The sequence below is a fragment of the Zootermopsis nevadensis genome, unplaced genomic scaffold (genome assembly GCF_977971745.1).
Source record: "Zootermopsis nevadensis isolate Lab colony 2312 unplaced genomic scaffold, Znev_1.0 Znev_ptg000012l, whole genome shotgun sequence".
Lineage (NCBI taxonomy): Eukaryota > Metazoa > Arthropoda > Insecta > Blattodea > Termopsidae > Zootermopsis > Zootermopsis nevadensis.
Genome location: NW_028259144.1, coordinates 14,006,313 through 14,026,892, shown reverse-complemented (window position 1 = coordinate 14,026,892; position 20,580 = coordinate 14,006,313). Strand labels below are relative to the sequence as shown.

General features: G+C 42.6%; 2 protein-coding genes across 6 annotated transcripts in view; one reads left to right on the top strand and one right to left on the bottom strand.

Annotated features, from left to right (window-relative positions):
* The window catches only part of Rab3GAP1 (RAB3 GTPase activating protein subunit 1), an 82,593-nt gene that overhangs the window by 41,757 nt on the left and 20,256 nt on the right, over nt 1-20,580 (bottom strand). The window lies entirely within an intron of this gene.
* The window catches only part of haf (leucine-rich repeat and fibronectin type-III domain-containing protein hattifattener), a 45,163-nt gene that overhangs the window by 17,379 nt on the left and 7,204 nt on the right, over nt 1-20,580 (top strand). For both annotated transcript variants that reach the window (XM_022064395.2, XM_022064393.2), the window contains exons 2-5: nt 13,436-14,311; nt 16,517-16,832; nt 17,536-18,203; nt 18,591-19,020. In XM_022064395.2, the coding sequence (XP_021920087.1) occupies nt 13,436-14,311; nt 16,517-16,832; nt 17,536-18,203; nt 18,591-19,020 (2,290 nt within the window). The remainder of the gene's footprint in view (nt 1-13,435; nt 14,312-16,516; nt 16,833-17,535; nt 18,204-18,590; nt 19,021-20,580) is intronic.

Here is a 20,580-nt window from a genome sequence, read left to right as displayed (position 1 = left end):
ACAACCCAGAAGACAGAAATCTTCATACTCACCGCCCTGATGACGGAGGCAGTAGGACCTCTGAAACGTTGGTAAACATCGACCAGACTACACAGCGCAACAACCCAGAAGACAGAAATCTTCATACTAACAATCGCCCTGATGATGGAGGCAGTATGACCTCTGAAACGTCGGTAAACATCGACCAGACTACACAGCGCAACACCCAGAAGACAGAAATCTTCATACTCATCGCCCTGATGACAGAGGCAGTATGACCTCTGAAACGTTGGTAAACATCGAGCAGACTACACAGCGCAACAACCCAGAAGACAGAAATCTTCATACTAACAATCGCCCTGATGATGGAGGCAGTATGACCTCTGAAACGTCGGTAAACATCGACCAGACTACACAGCGCAACACCCAGAAGACAGAAATCTTCATACTCATCGCCCTGATGACAGAGGCAGTATGACCTCTGAAACGTTGGTAAACATCGAGCAGACTACACAGCGCAACAACCCAGAAGACAGAAATCTTCATACTAACAATCGCCCTGATGATGGAGGCAGTATGACCTCTGAAACGTCGGTAAACATCGACCAGACTACATAGCGCAACACCCAGAAGACAGAAATCTTCATACTCACCGCCCTGATGACGGAGGCAGTAGGACCTCTGAAACGTTGGTAAACATCGACCAGACTACACAGCGCAACAACCCAGAAGACAGAAATCTTCATACTAACAATCGCCCTGATGATGGAGGCAGTATGACCTCTGAAACGTCGGTAAACATCGACCAGACTACACAGCGCAACACCCAGAAGACAGAAATCTTCATACTCATCGCCCTGATGACAGAGGCAGTATGACCTCTGAAACGTTGGTAAACATCGAGCAGACTACACAGCGCAACAACCCAGAAGACAGAAATCTTCATACTAACAATCGCCCTGATGATGGAGGCAGTATGACCTCTGAAACGTCGGTAAACATCGACCAGACTACACAGCGCAACACCCAGAAGACAGAAATCTTCATACTCATCGCCCTGATGACAGAGGCAGTATGACCTCTGAAACGTTGGTAAACATCGAGCAGACTACACAGCGCAACAACCCAGAAGACAGAAATCTTCATACTAACAATCGCCCTGATGATGGAGGCAGTATGACCTCTGAAACGTCGGTAAACATCGACCAGACTACACAGCGCAACACCCAGAAGACAGAAATCTTCATACTCATCGCCCTGATGACAGAGGCAGTATGACCTCTGAAACGTTGGTAAACATCGAGCAGACTACACAGCGCAACAACCCAGAAGACAGAAATCTTCATACTAACAATCGCCCTGATGATGGAGGCAGTATGACCTCTGAAACGTCGGTAAACATCGACCAGACTACACAGCGCAACACCCAGAAGACAGAAATCTTCATACTCATCGCCCTGATGACAGAGGCAGTATGACCTCTGAAACGTTGGTAAACATCGAGCAGACTACACAGCGCAACAACCCAGAAGACAGAAATCTTCATACTAACAATCGCCCTGATGATGGAGGCAGTATGACCTCTGAAACGTCGGTAAACATCGACCAGACTACACAGCGCAACAACCCAGAAGACAGAAATCTTCATACTCACCGCTGTGAAAACCTCAAATCATACAAACCAAGTTATACTCGACGCACAGTTAGCTCAAATACAACAATCAGGATAGAAAACTCGGTGAGCTTATTGGTCGAAATGGCTTATAAAAATTCCCCGCATGCCACGTAAGTGATTCTACTGCAGTTGGCAAACACAAAGATTCCTAAATGGTCAACAACCTGTAACATTCAGTCACGGACAGTGCATTCGTCTATGTGACCAGTGCATTTCCGAACGATGCTCCATATAAGCCCAAGGAACCCGTAACAAATTACGCGGGACTACAGAAATTACAACACGAGGGAAAAGTTTGTAGTAATATATCACACTAACCCAGTTTCGAATATGGATATATATTAACTGATCTGGCGTGCAATATAACATTATTCATGTAATTAATAATATCCAGTCTCTGCTTCAAGGAACAAACGTTTCGCCACTGCAGGAATCAAGAAAGTGATTAATGTCGTTACCGAAAATAATTTCTGTTCATTGCTAGAACCACAGGAAACGTGGGTTTGCACTCTGGGGGTAAAGTTCAGAGTTACTGAATGCCAAAGCAGGTTAACACATGAAGATGGCTGTCTTCTGGGTATTTGCGCCGTGTACTAAACCATCAGGGCCCTCATCGCCACGAGAATCTGAAATAGCACTGTAGATGGGTACCCTGACAATTCCGCTGTATCCTGCAGGAACAACAACTTAATCATTATCCATAACTAATAACGAGTCAATAAAATCACTTTTCACGTAATCCGAAAGTCTATTACCGTATTCGGAAGGGCGAGCCACCAGACCCTACCCCAGCCAGGATAATTCAGTTTATACACTACCGCCCTATTCCTCTGATATCCATTTTATTATACACCCTTTATGCCTGGGTCTTCTAAAAGACCTCTTCCTATCGCATTTCTCGACCAAAATTTTGCAAGCATTTCTCCTCTCCCACGCATGCCACGGACCTTGTTCAACTGACCTCCTCGACCGTATCACCCTAATGTAATTTGGTAAATAGCACAAATCATGAAGCTCCCTATTTACAATTTTGTCTGTCCTTCTGTTACTTCCTTTCTATTACGTCCAAATATTCTCTTCGGCACCCTGTTCTCTCCCTTCATGCGAGATAACAAGTTACAAGCGAAGATGTCTGTCTTCTGGGTTGTTGCGCTGAGTAGTCTGGTCGATGTTAAGCAACGTTTCATCGCCCTGATGACGGAGGCAGTATGACCTCTGAAACGTTGGTAAACATCGACCAGACTAAACAGCGCAACAACCCAGAAGACAGAAATCTTCATACTCCATCTCCCTGATGATGGAGGCAGTATGACCTCTGAAACGTTGGTAAACATCGACCAGACTACACAGCGCAACAACCCAGAAGACAGAAATCTTCATACTCCATCTCCCTGATGATGGAGGCAGTATGACCTCTGAAACGTTGGTTAACATCGACCAGACTACTCAGCGCAACAACCCAGAAGACAGAAATCTTCATACTCACCGCTGTGATAACCTCAAATCTTACAAGTTACAAGGAACATAACACACGTAAATTTTAGAATTATAGTCTATTACATTTTAATCTTTACAAAACGGTAAGACAAATATTCTGAACCGAATGGTACTTAGTAAGCATTCCTCGAATACTGTAATGGAGAACTCTTAAGTTATCGAAGTTGAGAGAGAAGCTGGTCGGACGTAAGCCGGCAGTCTAGTCCCGTTACAGGTCAACGAACCGAGTGAGTCTCATTCCTTCCTCACGCAGGCTGTGCCATTGAAGGGTGCGTACCTGAGCTAAGCAAGCCGCAAGCCTCATCAACGGCCCATTTCATGGCAAATGATCATGGCCTGTCTAGTACAATGGTCCGAGCAGGTTTAAGTATCGCGGCTGGACGTCTGTCTCATTCACAATGCACCTAGAGATAACGAAAATTCAGAAGATAAAATCTCCAGATACTAATAAAATTTTAAAGTAATGATCCGAGATGGAGGTTATTACACTGCGTTGTGAGACCAACAAACTCATTAATTCTGTGTGGAAGAAAGAAGAATTGAATATGGCTGTCTTCTGGGTCCAGAGATCCTTGCTGCCTCCATCATCAGGGCGATAGCAAGGACATCTGAAACGTCGGTAAACGTCTACCAGACTATACGGCGCAACAACCCAGAAGATAACCATCTTCAGACTCACCGCCGTTAAAACCTCGGATCCTACAAGGAAGAATTGCCACAGTTGTGGAAGAAATCTACTGATATTTCAATTCATAAGAAGGGTGATGAAATTGACATGAATTTATCGAGGAATATCACTTATCAACCACATACAAAGTAAGAAGATGAATGATCCTGTGTGCGCAAAAGTATCGTTGTGCTCGTGAGTCGAACGCTGCAGCTCTGAAGATCGTGTCCAAACTTAGAGCCACTCAACTGCACGTATCTAACAGTCCTGTCAAGGTTAACGCCACACTCACACGAAACCGGTGGTGATCATCAATGTAATCGACAACTACAGACCAGATTTTCTGCACTCATCAGATACTGAAGAAAAAAATCTGAATACCATGGGGAGTACATAAGTTGTTTATACACCCCTAAAGAGTCTATTATTCAGTTTATAGGGAAATATAATTTGACTTTCTCACTTAATTTGGTATAACAATAAAACTAATTCCTCGTCCAAGGAGTCCTACAGAATGTCTATAAATCAAAGCCAACGAAAAGTTGTGACAGGCACTTGAAGAACGGGTCGTCTAAGTATCAAAGTAGTAATAAAACTAATTTGGCGAACTTAAATTGCTCGACTAAAATGTGTTCAATAAAGACCTTTTAGTCAACACTTGTCTGACGCACATCCTACTCCGAGTAGTCTGAACAAGGAAATGCTTTTCACCATTGCTTTTTAACTTTCCTGAAGAATATACCAACAGAAAGGTCCAAACAAGAAAACAAAGAGGAACTGGAGATGAATGGGACACATCAGCGTCTGGTCTACGTTGATGATGATGATGATGCGGGCTCTTGTGAACACGGTAATTAACCTTCCGTTACATTAAAGGCGGGGGATTTCTCGAGTAGCTGAGCGTACTATTACCTTCTGAAGGAAGACTCTCTTCCATGGAGGTTATTAGAACAGCAGCAGGTGTTAAGAGGACGGAGACACTTGTGAAACAAAGAACTTCACAGTGTTTACTAACGCCATGCTTGAGAATCAAATGGTCGCCGAGTTTGTTAAGAAATTCCCCGCCACTGACCCATACCCTCGCCTTAATAAAAATTTTCCCACACAGTAAAAAAACATATCCGTGACTCTTTAAGAGCTACATAGTGAAGACGTTATTGTAGAGTGAGGAAATCTCCACGTATTTCTAATCTCAGTGTTAGCTGGAGCTGAGTGACTGCTTCGACGCTCCGGTGACTTTACTCCGAGACAAACAGCATTTGGGACCTAAATGAATGAAGCTAGGTGCGCCCCAGAGCTGGTCTGGATGTACTGGCGAAGATAAAATCTCTGTCCCTGCCAATAATAGATCCCAGGACGTCCTGGTGGTACACAGTCACTATTTTGAATGACCTATACTTTTACTCTTCGTCTGTTTTATTAGGGTCGCTGAAATAAAGGACGGGATGTACGGTACATGTGGCATTAGAGCTGATGTCTTCTGGGTAGAATCTGATATTCTCACGGCAGTGAGTACGAAAATGGCTGTCATCTGGGTTGCAGCGCCGTGGGAAGCGACTAGTTGAGAGACCTTTGGATTTACCTGGCTCAGGATAGGCTCTAGTGGCTTCGGGTTCCATAACAGGGGACTTCTCAATCGTTAGAAGAAGTACAGCTACACAAGAAACATCGTGAAAATAGGTGAACGAAACCGTGATACGATGATGGTCACTTCGGTTTGTGCATAAACACAAGTTACCGTTACGGGTACAACATGCAACACGACAGTACGCCAATCACCCAAGTAGCAGGCCGCAGTGTCCAGATGGGCTCCAGATGGGAATGACACACACACACACACAAATCTTATGCCGCATATTTCGAATGCATTCGTCTGGAAACAGCTTCTGACATATTTATCTTTTCGGCCGTGACACTGTGTAGTCATGTAGGTTGTCAAAGTTTCGGAGGAACCTACCGCCTCCGTTTTATATACTCCTACCGTCCAGCCCTTAGCCTAGTCGCTATTAATAACTAAGATATTCCGACATGGAAAACAAGAAGAGTCGAACTACAAAAGATTTAAGTGGAAAGGTATAGTTAAGGCAAGGGTCCCTTGAGCTTAAGTAAACTCTGATAATGGAGGCAGTAATCGCCTCAAACATCGGTCAATACCTTGTGCAATACCTCAGAAGACAGCCGACACCTTCAGACTCGTAATTCAATTCAATTAATTTATTTACGTGTTTGCCAACAGCAAGAAGCCAATAACAGGCAAACACTGATAATACATACAATAATAATGAAATAATAATGAAAAATAGTCCACAAACAGATCGTGAAAACATGAAATGTCATCGATGCAATTAATTCAATAATTAACACTGGTCAGCAAAACTTTCGCCTACGCTGAGAACAGAACTTTGTGTAACTAGGTCGTGCAGCGCTCCGGAGTATCAAAGTCACGGACAACGCGAACATAACGGGAGAACTCGGCCGGTGACCGACACACCGCACCGGGTAGCCTGCAGGTGTCCGCCTTACGTAACAAGAACAGCGTCTGTGAGTAGCGGTGCACTGCTGGAAGGCGCGGAGTACATTCGACTGCAAGAAGTCTCTCCCTCATCGCTCATACGTTAAAACGTTATTACTTACTGTCGCTGTATCAACTGCACAAAACTTCCTCCCCCGAACGAGAATAATTCGGTGGATGGCAGCTCGAAATTGCTCGATTGTTTTTAGAATCACACGCGAGTCATAGGTGAAAGCCCCCGACACTGGGCGCGTTCACAATGCAGTTGCGAAACAAAAACACCTCTTAGCTTCAACGTCTGTCCGCATTAGGACCTCGAAAGTGTAGTACATTTTCGAACGGTTCATTAGCTGCCCTTATATTCTGGTTCTGTTCTGAATTCTGATGCTGAGACATGTTCACACACTTCGTCTTGTCTGCATTTATTTCTAGACCACCATCCCTACTAGCCCTTAAGAGTGCTTCCGTGTTCGCTTTTATAGTATTTACATTATCGTCCAACAGATTGACATCATCAGCATAAATGCGTGGTTTCACTTAAACACCTTTTAATTAGAACGACTAGCTTCTTAGGTACACCAAATTCAAGCAAAATGTTACAAAGAGCTTCTCTTTTAACTGAGTCATAAGCTTTATTGAAGTTGATTGACTGTCCCATTGTACTCCCACTTTCTGTCTAGTATCTGGCGAATGTAGAACATTTAGTCTGTAAATGCTACTACCATTTTCATTCGTTTCTTCTTCCAATACATGTCTACCCTTATGCTTTAACTAATTAATATAACATACTCAATTACTGATAATAATGTGATACTAACAACTATCTGAGTTTGTAATTCGAATATTTAATTTTATATAATCATTCTTCTATTCAAACCGTCGCGGCACACAGGTTGAGAACCACTGGTCTACGGATTCTTGGTTTGGGTAGAACAGGCCCGAGGGTCTAAGAGTAAAAACTAAATAATAATAATAATAATAATACGACCCCAACTCACTGTAGCCGCCTATCTCGTGGTTCGAGCCGTGACTACAGTTTCATCTGGCCTGCAAGCATCCGAGTTATGACGGCAACACGCCTGAAGTTTTTGGCTGCTTGTGGACCAATTAAACAATTCATAATAATAATAATAATAAGTTAAAGCAAAAATAATTCCAATAATTTTAGGAGCAACTGGAACTGTCTCCAAGTCACTTAGAAAATATTTGGCCAACATTCCGGGCGAACACATCAGGAAACTGCATAAAACTGCCATTTTAGGATCTTCATACATCATTCGAAAAACGCTGTCGTAAAATAAAATTATATAATACATGTAACACGTAATAAAAACAAAATGCATTTAAGAAATGGCTGCTGCATTGTATACCTCAGGGGCAAGGTTTGTCTCGGGTACATGGAAGTAGGTACCCTATAAAGCGGGCAGTAGATGGGATAATAATAATACACGTAAAAGAATGAAAGCCGAAGCGGACACTCCAAACCTTCGAGGTGCTATCCCAGAATTTGCATGGACAGAAAGGAAAACCACCAGCAACAGGGCAACCGATCCTCAGCCAAAAGACAAGACCTGACGAAGCTGCAGATCGGTATTTAGCCTTTAAAATGCATGTCACTGGAACGAAACTACCTTAATCGTTCCACAATATAGCTCCAGAGTAAAGTAAAAGTAAAGTTTGTCCCACTATGCGCCATGTAGGCGTTTGGGGTGAGAGGAGGTATAGCTCCTCTCTTCCTTGACCTCGGCACTAGATGGGGGTGAGTGGTCGGCATCACGCCCCGGCCGGCTTTACCCCCGGTACCCATTGGAGAGGAGGCTGGGTGGGCCCCAGAGCCGGTCCGGACGCAGAGGCTAGAGGAAAAATCCTCTGCCCCCGTCGGGGATCGAACCCCGGTCGTCCAGCCCGTAGCTAGTCACTATACTGACTGAGCTATCCCGGCTCATAGCTCCAGAGTAACGTAAATTTATCAAATCGACATTTTCTTCATATGAACCATAATTCCCTACTAAATGCGGGCACACAGCAAGTGATTTTAGCGCTCTTTGCATTGTCTGCAGAAAACTCGAGTCCATACCTTAGTTCGTCCGAAGTTTCACTGTTCTTTGACATTAATCTGCACAGGGATTATTATATACGCCTACTACATGTTCTTCAACTTCGGTTTTTTGCCGGTGGAGTTCCATGCAAAACTTCAAACACTGCAGTTGTTACGTGAAGGGTAAATATTCACTTTAATGTTTGCCGAAACGTTGAATAAATTTCAAAAATCGACAACAACAGTAAGTTTTTCGATGAATATCATCGTAATCCATGTCGGACAACTGCAATTCCTTGTACAATTATAAACGGTTTTCGTTATGATGCATAATAAAAGTTATTTAGTGTAATATCTTTGCATATTAGTTACTACGTCAGAAAAAAATTAAATGTACAGTACACGTAGTACAGTATCTGATGGTCAGCTTTATGAACAAGAGGCTTCTGTCTGGAATGAACAGACAGTAAGTCCAATTGCTCTCTAGTTAACGACATTCCTGTAGAGACAGGCAATTCATGATCGACTACATTCATCTCACATCAGACAAACTAAATCCTTCTGTGACTCAACACCAGGGATCGCCAAGCTTGTTGGGTCACGAGAAAGTAGCAGCTGATTACATAATTTACAGCGGGCATCGTATGAATCTACCAAAGAATAAGAAAAGTACACGGACGGAAATAATAAGATTACGACTGTGTTCTCACATATGACGTTCGAGGAAATATCGCGAGACTGTGACAAATTAAATATCTTAAACTACTCACGAATGCTCTAAAATTTTAGCCGGAACCCAATCGCTGACATAAAGTCACGCTGAACCCTGAAAATACTACACCAAAGTTCAAAACTCACTATTTCGGCAACTAAAAATAAACATGTCCGAGAATGAGTTGCTTTTAGGAAGTTTAATTTGCGTATATTACTAAGTTTGGTATTTTTTCCTCTGTAATCTCTTTGATTATGTTGTAATTTCAGTAATTAACACAATACAATCCCTAAAAGACATGCTACTTTTCCTTTTATTCCTTTAAATCTAAATGTTATAATCATGTAACGGAAAGGCCTATGCGGAGACCAGAGGATAATACCAGAACTTATTTTAAATAGAGTGCGGACTGGTTTAATTTGGCTCAAGACAGGAATCGATAACGAGCCTTCTGGTTACATAAAAAGCTGTGAATTTCTTGATCACCTGAGCAACTATTAGCTTATCAATATAAAACTCTGCCTCATAAAGTTAAGTTTGTTCTGCAGCCACTGTAACACACGACCGAATGCGTGTGTCGTACGTCTGATTAGGAATCGCCCTTACGAGTCAATTAATCTAATGAAGAACCCAGGAATCGTTCAAGAGAACAAAGAATAAAAAACTAATAAAGTTAAAAGTTACAAAGAATCGGCTAATCACTTTGTTTGGATCCAACCGCCTCGAATGAACCTTGAACACCTCTAAACGCCCACGTGCTGTTCAATAGGTTTGGTCGGAGATGCAAGAAGCAAGTGTTAACCGCTGCTTTCCCGTTATCAGAGCCTAGGGGCACACAACAGGGTCCACCTGATCGGAAACAACGGTGAAATTCGACAGCGCGCAGCCTCCACTGTACTAGGCAAGGTTCGTCCGTTATTCGCGTGTCACTGTGGAAGTCACAACAAACATTTCTGACAGCGCGCTTATAAGTCAAAACCGGAACAATTACGTGGATACTTTGTCTCATTGCCTAGCTCCATGAAGTAAGAGTCCTTCAGAAGCGGTAAGTCGCTCAGCTAATAAATAAAAACTTTTGTGAAATCCTAAAATTCATTTCCGTGTTCACAACAGCCCTCCATAGTTCTCAGCTGGTCGCGAAATCGCCAACGTTTATAAAACCTATGGTTCATCAACGTGTCCACAAAATCCAGTCAATAGTTCCTATCAGGATTAAATTTAATCCACTCCACACCCTCACACCCGATTTGAGGCCACATTCTGGGATAAGGGATAACTCAGTAAGCTGTACATCTGGGGTTTGACTCCCGACAATGGCAGGGACTTCTGACATACTGTTTTCTCATGTAGGATTTTAAAGTTTTCACGGCGATGAGTTTGAAGATAACTGTCTTCTGAAACGTCTTTAAGCTTCTAGCACACTACACGGCGCAACAACCCAGAAGACAGCCATCTTCTGTTTTCTAATGTTTTACCGCTTATGATATTGCCCTTGGACAAAATTACGGAATCAGAACGTATATATAAAATTGATAATTAAACAGATTTGTAAGTTTAGATAAGTTCTGTACACTCACAAAGTCCATGTAAAATCTATTAAAATAAAGTAGCATACTAGCCTTTTCATTTGGGCAATAAGTTGCATTGGATTTGAGACTTTCGCGGCCAGTACAATCAATCTTCTCGGGCAATCAACCGTAGTAAACCAGTTAACGCGGCTGATTGCCCGAGGAGATTCTATTGAATAAGCTGCATTATTTCCGAGAACGTTTCGACACGTCTTTCCTGGCTGTGTTACAGGTAGTTTGCTTGTTGCAATAACAATGACACTTCCTCAGCCGCTGGCTCTCCACGGAATATGTAGTAATATAATTTAGCAAATAAGTATGTCATACTCATTTTACTTTTCAGAAAACAAAACTCAATCTGCCTCAAGAATTCTCACTGCAAACCGCATTGTGTTTCTTGCAACATATTACGCAGTATGAAACAATATATGTAACAAACTGTAGCTAAATCTTGCCGCGCGAACAGCCACGCCTATTCTGTGGACAAAGTTCGACGTTTCGGATACCTCCTCTCTGCGTAATCTGGGGAGGATATCTATCTCCGGAAGGTTGGACTTCTGCTCCGAATGTTTTGCCGCTGTGAAAGTTTCCAGTTCAAAACGTACAAAAATGTCATTTACTTTCTGTTCTGTACATCCCACTAGATCAGAGAATGTCACAGACGAAACAAGTTTTGCAGCCGTTTTAAAATTAGGCCGTCGTTCCGGTTATGAAGACAAGAAATCAGAAGGCTGGTCAGTTCTGAAGCAGAAAAGAACTCCCTCGCGTGCACAAGCTCTACAGGGGCACGACATCCAGGTCGCCCGAGATAATGATATCGTAGGCGAACATCCCTGTCTTCGGATTTACAGAATACCCACCAAGAAGCTTGACGTAACGGTACGCTCTAGAATTGAATGGGAGACACGCCCAGTTCAAATCTCAGCCACAATATTGGTTATTCTGAGAGTTCCCATGGCTTCCTAGAGTCTCTCCAGAGGAATGCTGGGATAGAACCAGAAATGGACAATGGAACCTTCTTCCAAATCATTACTTACTGATCATAATCACCTCAATCTCCCCCTCGAAACTAACAGAGCGTCGCTAGATAACGTGAGTGTGCCTAGAGACTGGTGTCAGATTCACTGGTGACAGGCAGACGTCAGTATAAATGAGTTCCTGGAAATGATTTATGGTGCTGCGTGTGAAACTAACTCCATGGAGCTACTAGACTCTCAGCTAGTCAAGACACTGTCTGCATTTTATGGAACAGGTTCATAACCACGCTCACAAGAGCCAGCCACATGTCTGTATTCTGAAATACACGAATCCAGCCCACACATGTCACTTCCTCAAGACAGGTTTACATTTTAATGCAAAACTCCCATCTACGTCTATGTCTCTAAAGGAGAATCTTCTCTACAGGTTTTCCGAATAAAATTCTGAATGCATTTCCCTTATCATCATGCAAAACCATAATTCTGTGGAGCTTAATGTAAGTCAGTCCCGCGCCGTAGCCGCGTGGTCTGAGGCATCATGCTTCGGACCGGCGATACGGAAAACGCGCTGGTTCGAGTCTCGGGGATAGAAATTTCTCATGAGATTTTCGACCGGTGTATGGGGCCGGTGCCAACCCAGCATCGTGTGAGGAAATTGGGGAGCTACAATGAGTAGCGTAATCCGGTCATGAAAGCTAGCGATGGCTTGGGGTTCGTCGCGCTGACCACACGTCACCCGATATCTGGTTGGATGATCGTTCACCTCTGCTTAGGCATGTGGACGTGAGGCCAGCTAGTCGGCTTTGGCTCTCTGGAGCTGTTACGCCACGGATGATGTAAGTCATCATAACAAACGATCAAGATCGTTTTGTATCGTCTTCAATGGAAAAATAAGACAATTATGAAAATAGGAAATTCTGCCACCTTCGTTGCAACTGGATTTAAAGACTCCTTATGTTCAAAATTTAAATATTTCTTCGCCCACTAAGGTTATATCCATACGTGCAGTATATCCTCAAGAATGATGGGCTACTTTTCCGACATAGTGCAGACGAACACACAGCGCTGAAAGTTCACCGACAGATCCCCAATTAATCCTACTAGCATCTTCAACTTCCACGTGTCCCAAAAAGATGTACACACACATCCAATGAATGAAACAAAGACATTTTAATGAACTAAACAATTGCATACGTCATCATTGGCTAGCTTCGTGGTACAGTTGACAGCGGTAAGCAACTGACTGAAAAGCGGCCACACCGAAGTTGCTGCTGGGGCCGTTAAATTTCTTGTCGGAGCTGTCCAAGTTTGCTGCACGTTGTGTCCTTCGAGTAACCCCACAAGAAAGTTAACTGGGTTAAATCTGGTGATCGTGGGAGACCGACAACGGTGATGTCAAGATGGTCCTTGACATCACGACGGTAATGTGGAGGTGAACCGTCTTCTTGATACCACATGCCCTCATCTCCACACAGCTGACGAACGGCGGGAACAACAGGTTCTTGAAGATGAATGGCCCCACAACACCCCTAGATGACACCACACCAGACTGAAAGTGCTGGTAAATTCACTGCCTTGTTGACATGAACGTTCGGATTTTCAGAAGACCAGCACACGCAACTATGTCGGTCCACTGCACCAGTCAGCTTAAATGTCACCTCATTTCAGAAAATGTGCATCCTCACCCACCTTGTAATTTTTAGTCGCGTTAGAGGCGTGGTTTCAAATTCACGCGTCCACATTCTCAATTTTCCAGTACTTCAAAATTAATTTGCGTTTCTCAAAATTCACTGTCTCATTTGTATTGCAGGTCGTGATGAGGACTTCAACATGGCTGCTGGGTGTGATACTGCTCGTGGCACATTCATCCACGGCACAATGTCCTTGGCACCGTGACATCAAGGAACTACAATCTTCCTGCATCTGCGCGTACAACTTGGGACAAGAACTTTCAGTGCAGTGCGATATGGTGGACTTCTCACTTTTACTGAGCGCGTTGGATACGTATGCCAGAACCACTCCATTAGACTTGCTTTATGTCAATAACAGCACAGTTATAAGACTGGAAAACGGTGCTTTTAAAAACCTGAGACTTAATAACGTCCAGTTATCAGGGTGCAAAATTCGTACCATCGTACCTGGTGCATTCAGTAGCCAGGAAGCTACGCTTAGGAACCTTAATCTTCAAGACAACGAACTGGAGGAAGTTCCTGTGGAAAGCCTCCGACTTCTATCAAATCTTTCTTTACTCGATCTGTCGCGTAATCACATAGGAAGGATACCCGACGAAGCATTCGTCACTCTTCACGGTCTTTCAACGCTAAAACTCTCGGACAACAACCTCACGCTATCGCCTGGGGCTTTCAGAGGTCTTGAAGACTCACTCAAAAACCTCAATTTGAAAGGAACGAGGCAAAAGCGCATACCGGAAGCAGTGCGTGGATTAAGAACTTTGGCGTTTTTAGATCTAGCTCAAAATGGACTCCGGGAACTACCGGGGCCCGGTATACGTCTCTTGGAAGACCTGCATTCCCTAACTGCCCTCAACATGGAACGCAACTTGATCCAGGGCGTCAATGCCGATGCGTTCAGCGGTGTGAACGATACGCTGAGCTCCCTGAGTCTTCTGAACAATCTCATGACTGACTTCCCAACGGCGGCCATCAATAGCCTCACCGAGTTACGGGTAACTTCCCTTGAATCGTAATTGTTTACTATGGCGACAAGACTCCTGCTGCAGCTCAATACAAATCCTGTTAAATCATATTATCAAAACTTGGCCCCAGTTGATGACAAACCACAGCAGCGATTGAGGGGCGTCGTTAAGAACAAACACTCGCAAACCGTACTTATCTTTGGTCCGTAACAAAAACTGAAACAAAATGGAGGTGTAGAGCAGTGGTATTAAACCTTTTTTGTTCGCGTACCCCCAGATATAATTTCTCTTCAACTTTGTACCCCCAAAGTTGTTGGTGTATAATTCAAGTTATACATAGTATATAATCTACATTCAAAATAAATTAAATAAATTACATTACTGATTATTCAGTGTTTATCATATTTTTTTTTAATTTCACGTACCCCCGGGGGTACGCGTACCCCAGGTTGAATACCACTGGTGTAGAGTAACAGACAACTAACGAAATCGTTAGATCTATATAGGCCAACATCGAACAATGTTTCATATCTCCATGTGAAATATGAACTACAGTTTGTCCAATACGTACGTTCTCTTGTACAAATCTCATGGTCTACTTCAGCTTGTAGATCGAAACAAAATTGGCTCTTTACTGTATATGTCTTATATACCAAATGCCACTGAAGTCCGTTCAGTGGTCTGGAGCCGGAACATAGTGACATGCTGTGAGGCGTTACTTCCCCATTAAGCAATTTATAAAAAAAACAGCTGAGTGGTTACTTCGACCCTCCTTACGAATACCAAACCAGGCCAAACGCATTCACAATCTTTTAGTTGTATGACACATGTAAACGTAAGAATAAATAAGGTTGATCTGAGGTTTTCATAGCGGTGAGTCCGAAGATGGCTGTCTTCTGGGTTGTTGCGCCGTGTAGTCTGGCCGATGTTAACCAACGTTTCAGAAGTCATACTGCCTCCATCATCAGGGCGATGAAGATTTTTATCTTCTGGGTTGTTGCGCTGTGTAGTCTGGTCGATGTTTACCAACGTTTCAGAGGTCATACTGCCTCCATCATCAGGGCGATGAGTATGAAGATTTCTGTCTTCTGGGTTGTTGCGCTGTGTAGTCTGGTCGATGTTTACCAACGTTTCAGAGGTCATACTGCCTCCATCATCAGGGCGATGAGTATGAAGATTTCTGTCTTCTGGGTTGTTGCGCTGTGTAGTCTGGTCGATGTTTACCAACGTTTCAGAGGTCATACTGCCTCCATCATCAGGGCGATGAGTATGAAGATTTCTGTCTTCTGGATTGTTGCGCTGTGTAGTCTGGTCGATGTTTACCAACGTTTCAGAGGTCATAGTGTCTCCATCATCAGGGCGATGACGATTTCCGTCTTCTGGGTTGTTGCTCTGTGTAGTCTGGTCGATGTTTACCAACGTTTCAGAGGTCACACTGCCTCCATCATCAGGGCGATGAGTATGAAGATTTCTGTCTTCTGGGCTGTTGTGCCGTGTAGTCTGGTAGATGTTTACCAACGTTTCAGAGGTCATACTGCCTCCGTCATCAGGATTCTTCGGCCTGATGATGGAGGCAGCAAGGTCCTCTGAAACGTTGGTAAACTTCTATCAATTACACAGCGCAACAACCCAGAAGACAGCCATCTTCTATAAATAAGGTTATTCACAAAAATTGTGTGTGCATCTCTTGTACTCTCTTCCGTGCTACAAGCTCAGTCAACCTTTATATGACTACACTAGCATAAATATTCATGTATTTCTCATATTTAACTCTCGTATGAAAAAATATCCACGCATATTTTCACTTTTTCCGCATGTAAGGAGTCGTATTTCACAATTCTCAGACGCCTTCAAAAGTGAACGTTGCAAAAATGTGCCTATTAGCTTCGTCCTGTCCGTCCGCACATAACTCTACAATGGCTGAACGGACTTTCACGAGATATAACACTGATCTTTATTAAAATTTTGTAAACACATCACAATTTTGGTTAAAATCGGATAACAGCAAACGGGCACTTTACTCGAAGAGTTGCAGGCGTTCCTGCGCGAAAGTACTTAGGTGGGGAATCGTCAAGCTACATTGGTTACCATGGTTACGTTGCGAATCCCCAGGCAGCTGGGAAACCACTTAGGCTAATCTTCCGTCACATCACTCAGCCTGCCCGGCCCAAGGAAACGCCACTGACCTACCCCCTGATAATTCTCCAGCGTAACTCAGTGTACCGTGCTTTCTAGGTACTCGACATTGGTTTCAACTTGCTAACGGAGCTGCCGGGAGACGCATTTTTTGGAACTCCTTCGCTAACTCTGCTAGCCCTGGATGGGAATCCCTTAACAACCGTCCCTGAGTTAGCACTGGCTCATCTCAACACTACATTAAGAGGATTAAGCCTTGGAGGACGCTTTTTGCATTGCGACTGCAGGTTACGATGGGTGACAGAATGGATAAGACGAAGTGATCTCCAGGTTACCAGCCGTGAGCGCAATCCCCAGTTCTGTGGAAGTCCTACAAGACTGAAGGATCGAGGTTTCTACACTATTCAGCCAGATGGTAAGCTCTTGTCCTTTGGATTTCGCGGCGTCTAATGTTAAAAATTATCCCCCCCCCCCCCCAAAAAAAGCAAATAATTCCATTACATCGATATATTCATTACGTATTACATGCTGAAGGGTTACAAAATGACCAAAACATAATGCCACATAAATGTAACACAGAACTCAACAAGGAGGCGTAAGTAGCTGAGCTTTGAAGGCACAGCTTCTAATGTTTGAGGTGAGAAAAGTTAAATATTGTCCGAGATGGTGAAAATTTTGTTTACTTGTCATAAAGATGTTTAGCCTTCCTAAAAAAGTATTCTTTGCTGCCCTGCCACAGGTTCCTTGTGGAGCTGGGGAGGGCATTAAAACATTCCCAGACAGAATTTAGAGTGTGGTACCCCATGTCCCCACTTATAATGCCCATGGTAGCTGTAGATACAGCTTTCTGAAAATAGATTAAATCAGAACAGCTCTACCAACATAATTTCCCACCTCAGTTATGCATAAGAAATATCTACAAGAGCAGGTCATTTCAGTACCTTATCAGGCCTCAGGAAGGTTGAGAAGGGGAAACAGTGATGCCAACAGAATATGGCCAACACAAATTTTTCTATAAAACTGTAGGTCCAGTACTTCCTCAATGGGAATAGACAGAAGAAGAAAGCTTTGTTAGAACTAAACATTAATTTTAAAAACCTGTTAAAATCCCATTACAGAACTTACATGTGGAATAGCCAATGACCTGGAAAATATTGCAGCTATTCAAAATGAAGCAGGAAACAAGAAACCACCAAAAAGGGATGAAGAAGTAAGTGAGGAAGAAGAAAATCATTCAGTATTTGTGCCCCCTACATCACGCTTGAAACCCACAACTCCTAAGTCTACCACTACAATCAGCACAACAGTAACTACGACCACAACTCCTCCATCTTCAACAACTACAATTCAAACCACAACTACGCACGTACCAAGACCTGTGACCATTCCAAGCACGATTAAAACAACACCGAAACCCCCCCTCACGACCACACGTGGAACAACCTCAACTACCACGACGTCACGGCCTACAACCACCACACGACGAGGGAATGTTGTGGTGTCAAGGACCACTGTTCCTCCGTGGCGTGGAAACAATTCTCAGCAGAGACCACCAGTTGTCCTAGGGTTTCCATCACACTCTGGCAAACACGAAGAAGTTCAGGAAGTCATGGTTCGTAATGCCTATCGTCAGGATAACTCAGTCATCATTCAGTGGGATTCTGAAACTGCAAACATACTTGGATTCCGTGTCGTATACAGATTGTTTGGTGATAAGAGTTTTAAGCAGGGACCTCCTCTTGAAGCCAGTGAAAGAGAATTCAAGATTAAAAATGTGCCAGCTCAGGTAAGTGTGTTGACCACATCTTGTGTGTGACAATTTTATTCTTCAAAATACTGATCATTGTTAGGAGATAGGTAATATATTTAGTTTCTGGCTCAAACGTTACATCACTACTTGAGACTTTTCATGGTTATCCTCAGCATCATCTGTCATAAGCTGGAATAGTATCCTATAATAAGCTATTACCACTGTGTTCTTCTGTTTTATAATTTACTATTCAAAACTAATCCACCTCATTTCATTCAATGTTAAAACTTATTAGTCAAGGATGCACAACTCCCGCCCACGCAAAGCAAGCACGCCCCGAGACTCATAAATTGTAGACCCGGTACTATAAGCTAATCGTATTTGTGTTACATCACAATAAACAAACTAATATCTGCATTTCAGGAATGCATTGTGGTCTGTGTCATTTCCTTAGAGGATGTAGTCGTGACTCCAGAAACAGTGCCGTATAATCAATGCCGTGAGGTTCGCACAGTAACTTCCCCATCCAGCAACATGGACAAAATAACCATTGCGGCTAGTGCTGCTATCTGTGGTACTGTTGTAATAGCTGTCATAGTGTTTGTGGCTGCAAGTCGTCGCAGGTCTCGGAAACTCCATACATTGCAACAACACGAGACTAAAGGCGGGATTCCTGTGGGTGGATTGCCAGTAACTTGCTGCACAGGAATGGGGCCTACTCCTAGTCCTGGAGGGCCACTGTCATCACTTGCGACACTCAGTGCCTTTACAACACATAAAGATTGGGATCAGGTTTCCATGTATAGCAATCGCAGTATCCCAAGGCCACGGGTGTACCATATGGACAGACAGGGTAAGCAAACAGAAGTAACTCTTCTGTTAAAAATCAGAGATTATTTCAAGACACTAAATACAGGGAAAATCAAGTTGAGTTTGAGTTTGGAAAAGCAATATAATGCAACTTAATAAATCTCAAACTTGAAAAAATGTCATGTAAATTTTAACCTTTTCGCTGCCTTATTAAACTACATATGACAAATGACTCTTCTTTAATTTTCACTTTGTGTTTTAAGAATACAGGTAGACCTCGATTTACGCCGGGGATGCGTTCCTTGACGAACCGGCGTAAATTGAATTTTTTTTATAATGTAAATCAATGGGAAGTCAATGACATTGACGAGTAATATAATGGCATTACATTTAAAGCTTTGAAATAACGTAAATAAAATAAAGGGAATTTAAAAATTTATTTTATACACTTACAATCGGCAAATCGTTGGTCCCCGCGATTGACTGCGATTCTTTCATGTGATTGATGTGTACAGTCATCTCTGCTGTTATGCGATAGTTGCATTCATGTAAGACGCCGACCTATAGAAAATCGCGTAGTAAAAATAACCCCGGTACCTCCGCAGAGATTAAATTAGTCCTTTGAAAGTTTAAAGCACCAGGAATGAAATTGCATAAGAGCAAACTCGCATATGTAAAAGTTTGCATTTCACAGACAGCTTTTACCGATTCATCGATCTCATTGGAGCAAATTCGCGTTAACGAAACATACGTCATTGCAGAGATGACTGTATTTATAATATTTATTCAAAATCAGCGATGTAGGAATTACGATTTAGTATAAGAATCAGCACGAGATACATTGTGAAACGTTATAAATAATAGTAAAATATATTTTTTTTCACTTTTTGACTTGCTCGTTTCAAAATCGGCGCAAATCTAGGGCTACCTGTAGTATGAAAATACATTAAAAAGGGAATATCAAACAGAGTTTTGGGGCATTTAAATTAAAACAAAATTCATACAACAGCATTTTTAAAAATCTGAAACTTTGGGTATTATGAAGTGGCAGACCAACTGTCTAACAAGGACTAAGTCTAAATTTGGTTTATACATTTTACAAAGCTCAGATCCTTCAATAAATTTCATCAGAAAATACACACTTAGATTTTCATATGAAGTTTGGCTGACTGCTCAACTGTGACTATGGCTGCACTGATAAAACCCTACCACAGTTTCACAGAACATACCAATAACATTGAAAATAACCTCCAGTTTAAAAACTAAATGTTAGGTGGAAAAAATTAAGCAGCAAATGTGTTAAAACTATACCTACAATACCGTCATTAATATCAGCACATTTTATAAATTTGCACCTTGGATGGACAGAATGTAGCCTACAACTGCTTAATTTTCTTTTTAATGGCACTTGGTGTAGAAATGTGAAAAGTGTAACTTTTATGGAGCATTTTGATTTTAGATCACGTTTATTCACACAATTCTTATCTTGAAATGCAATACTGGTAGGCCACAGTAACATGTTATGAATTCCCAATTTTGGTAAAGAGCATCTACATTTTTTTAGTGAAAAAAGCTTTGGTTCTTAGCATGCTGCTTCTTGGTA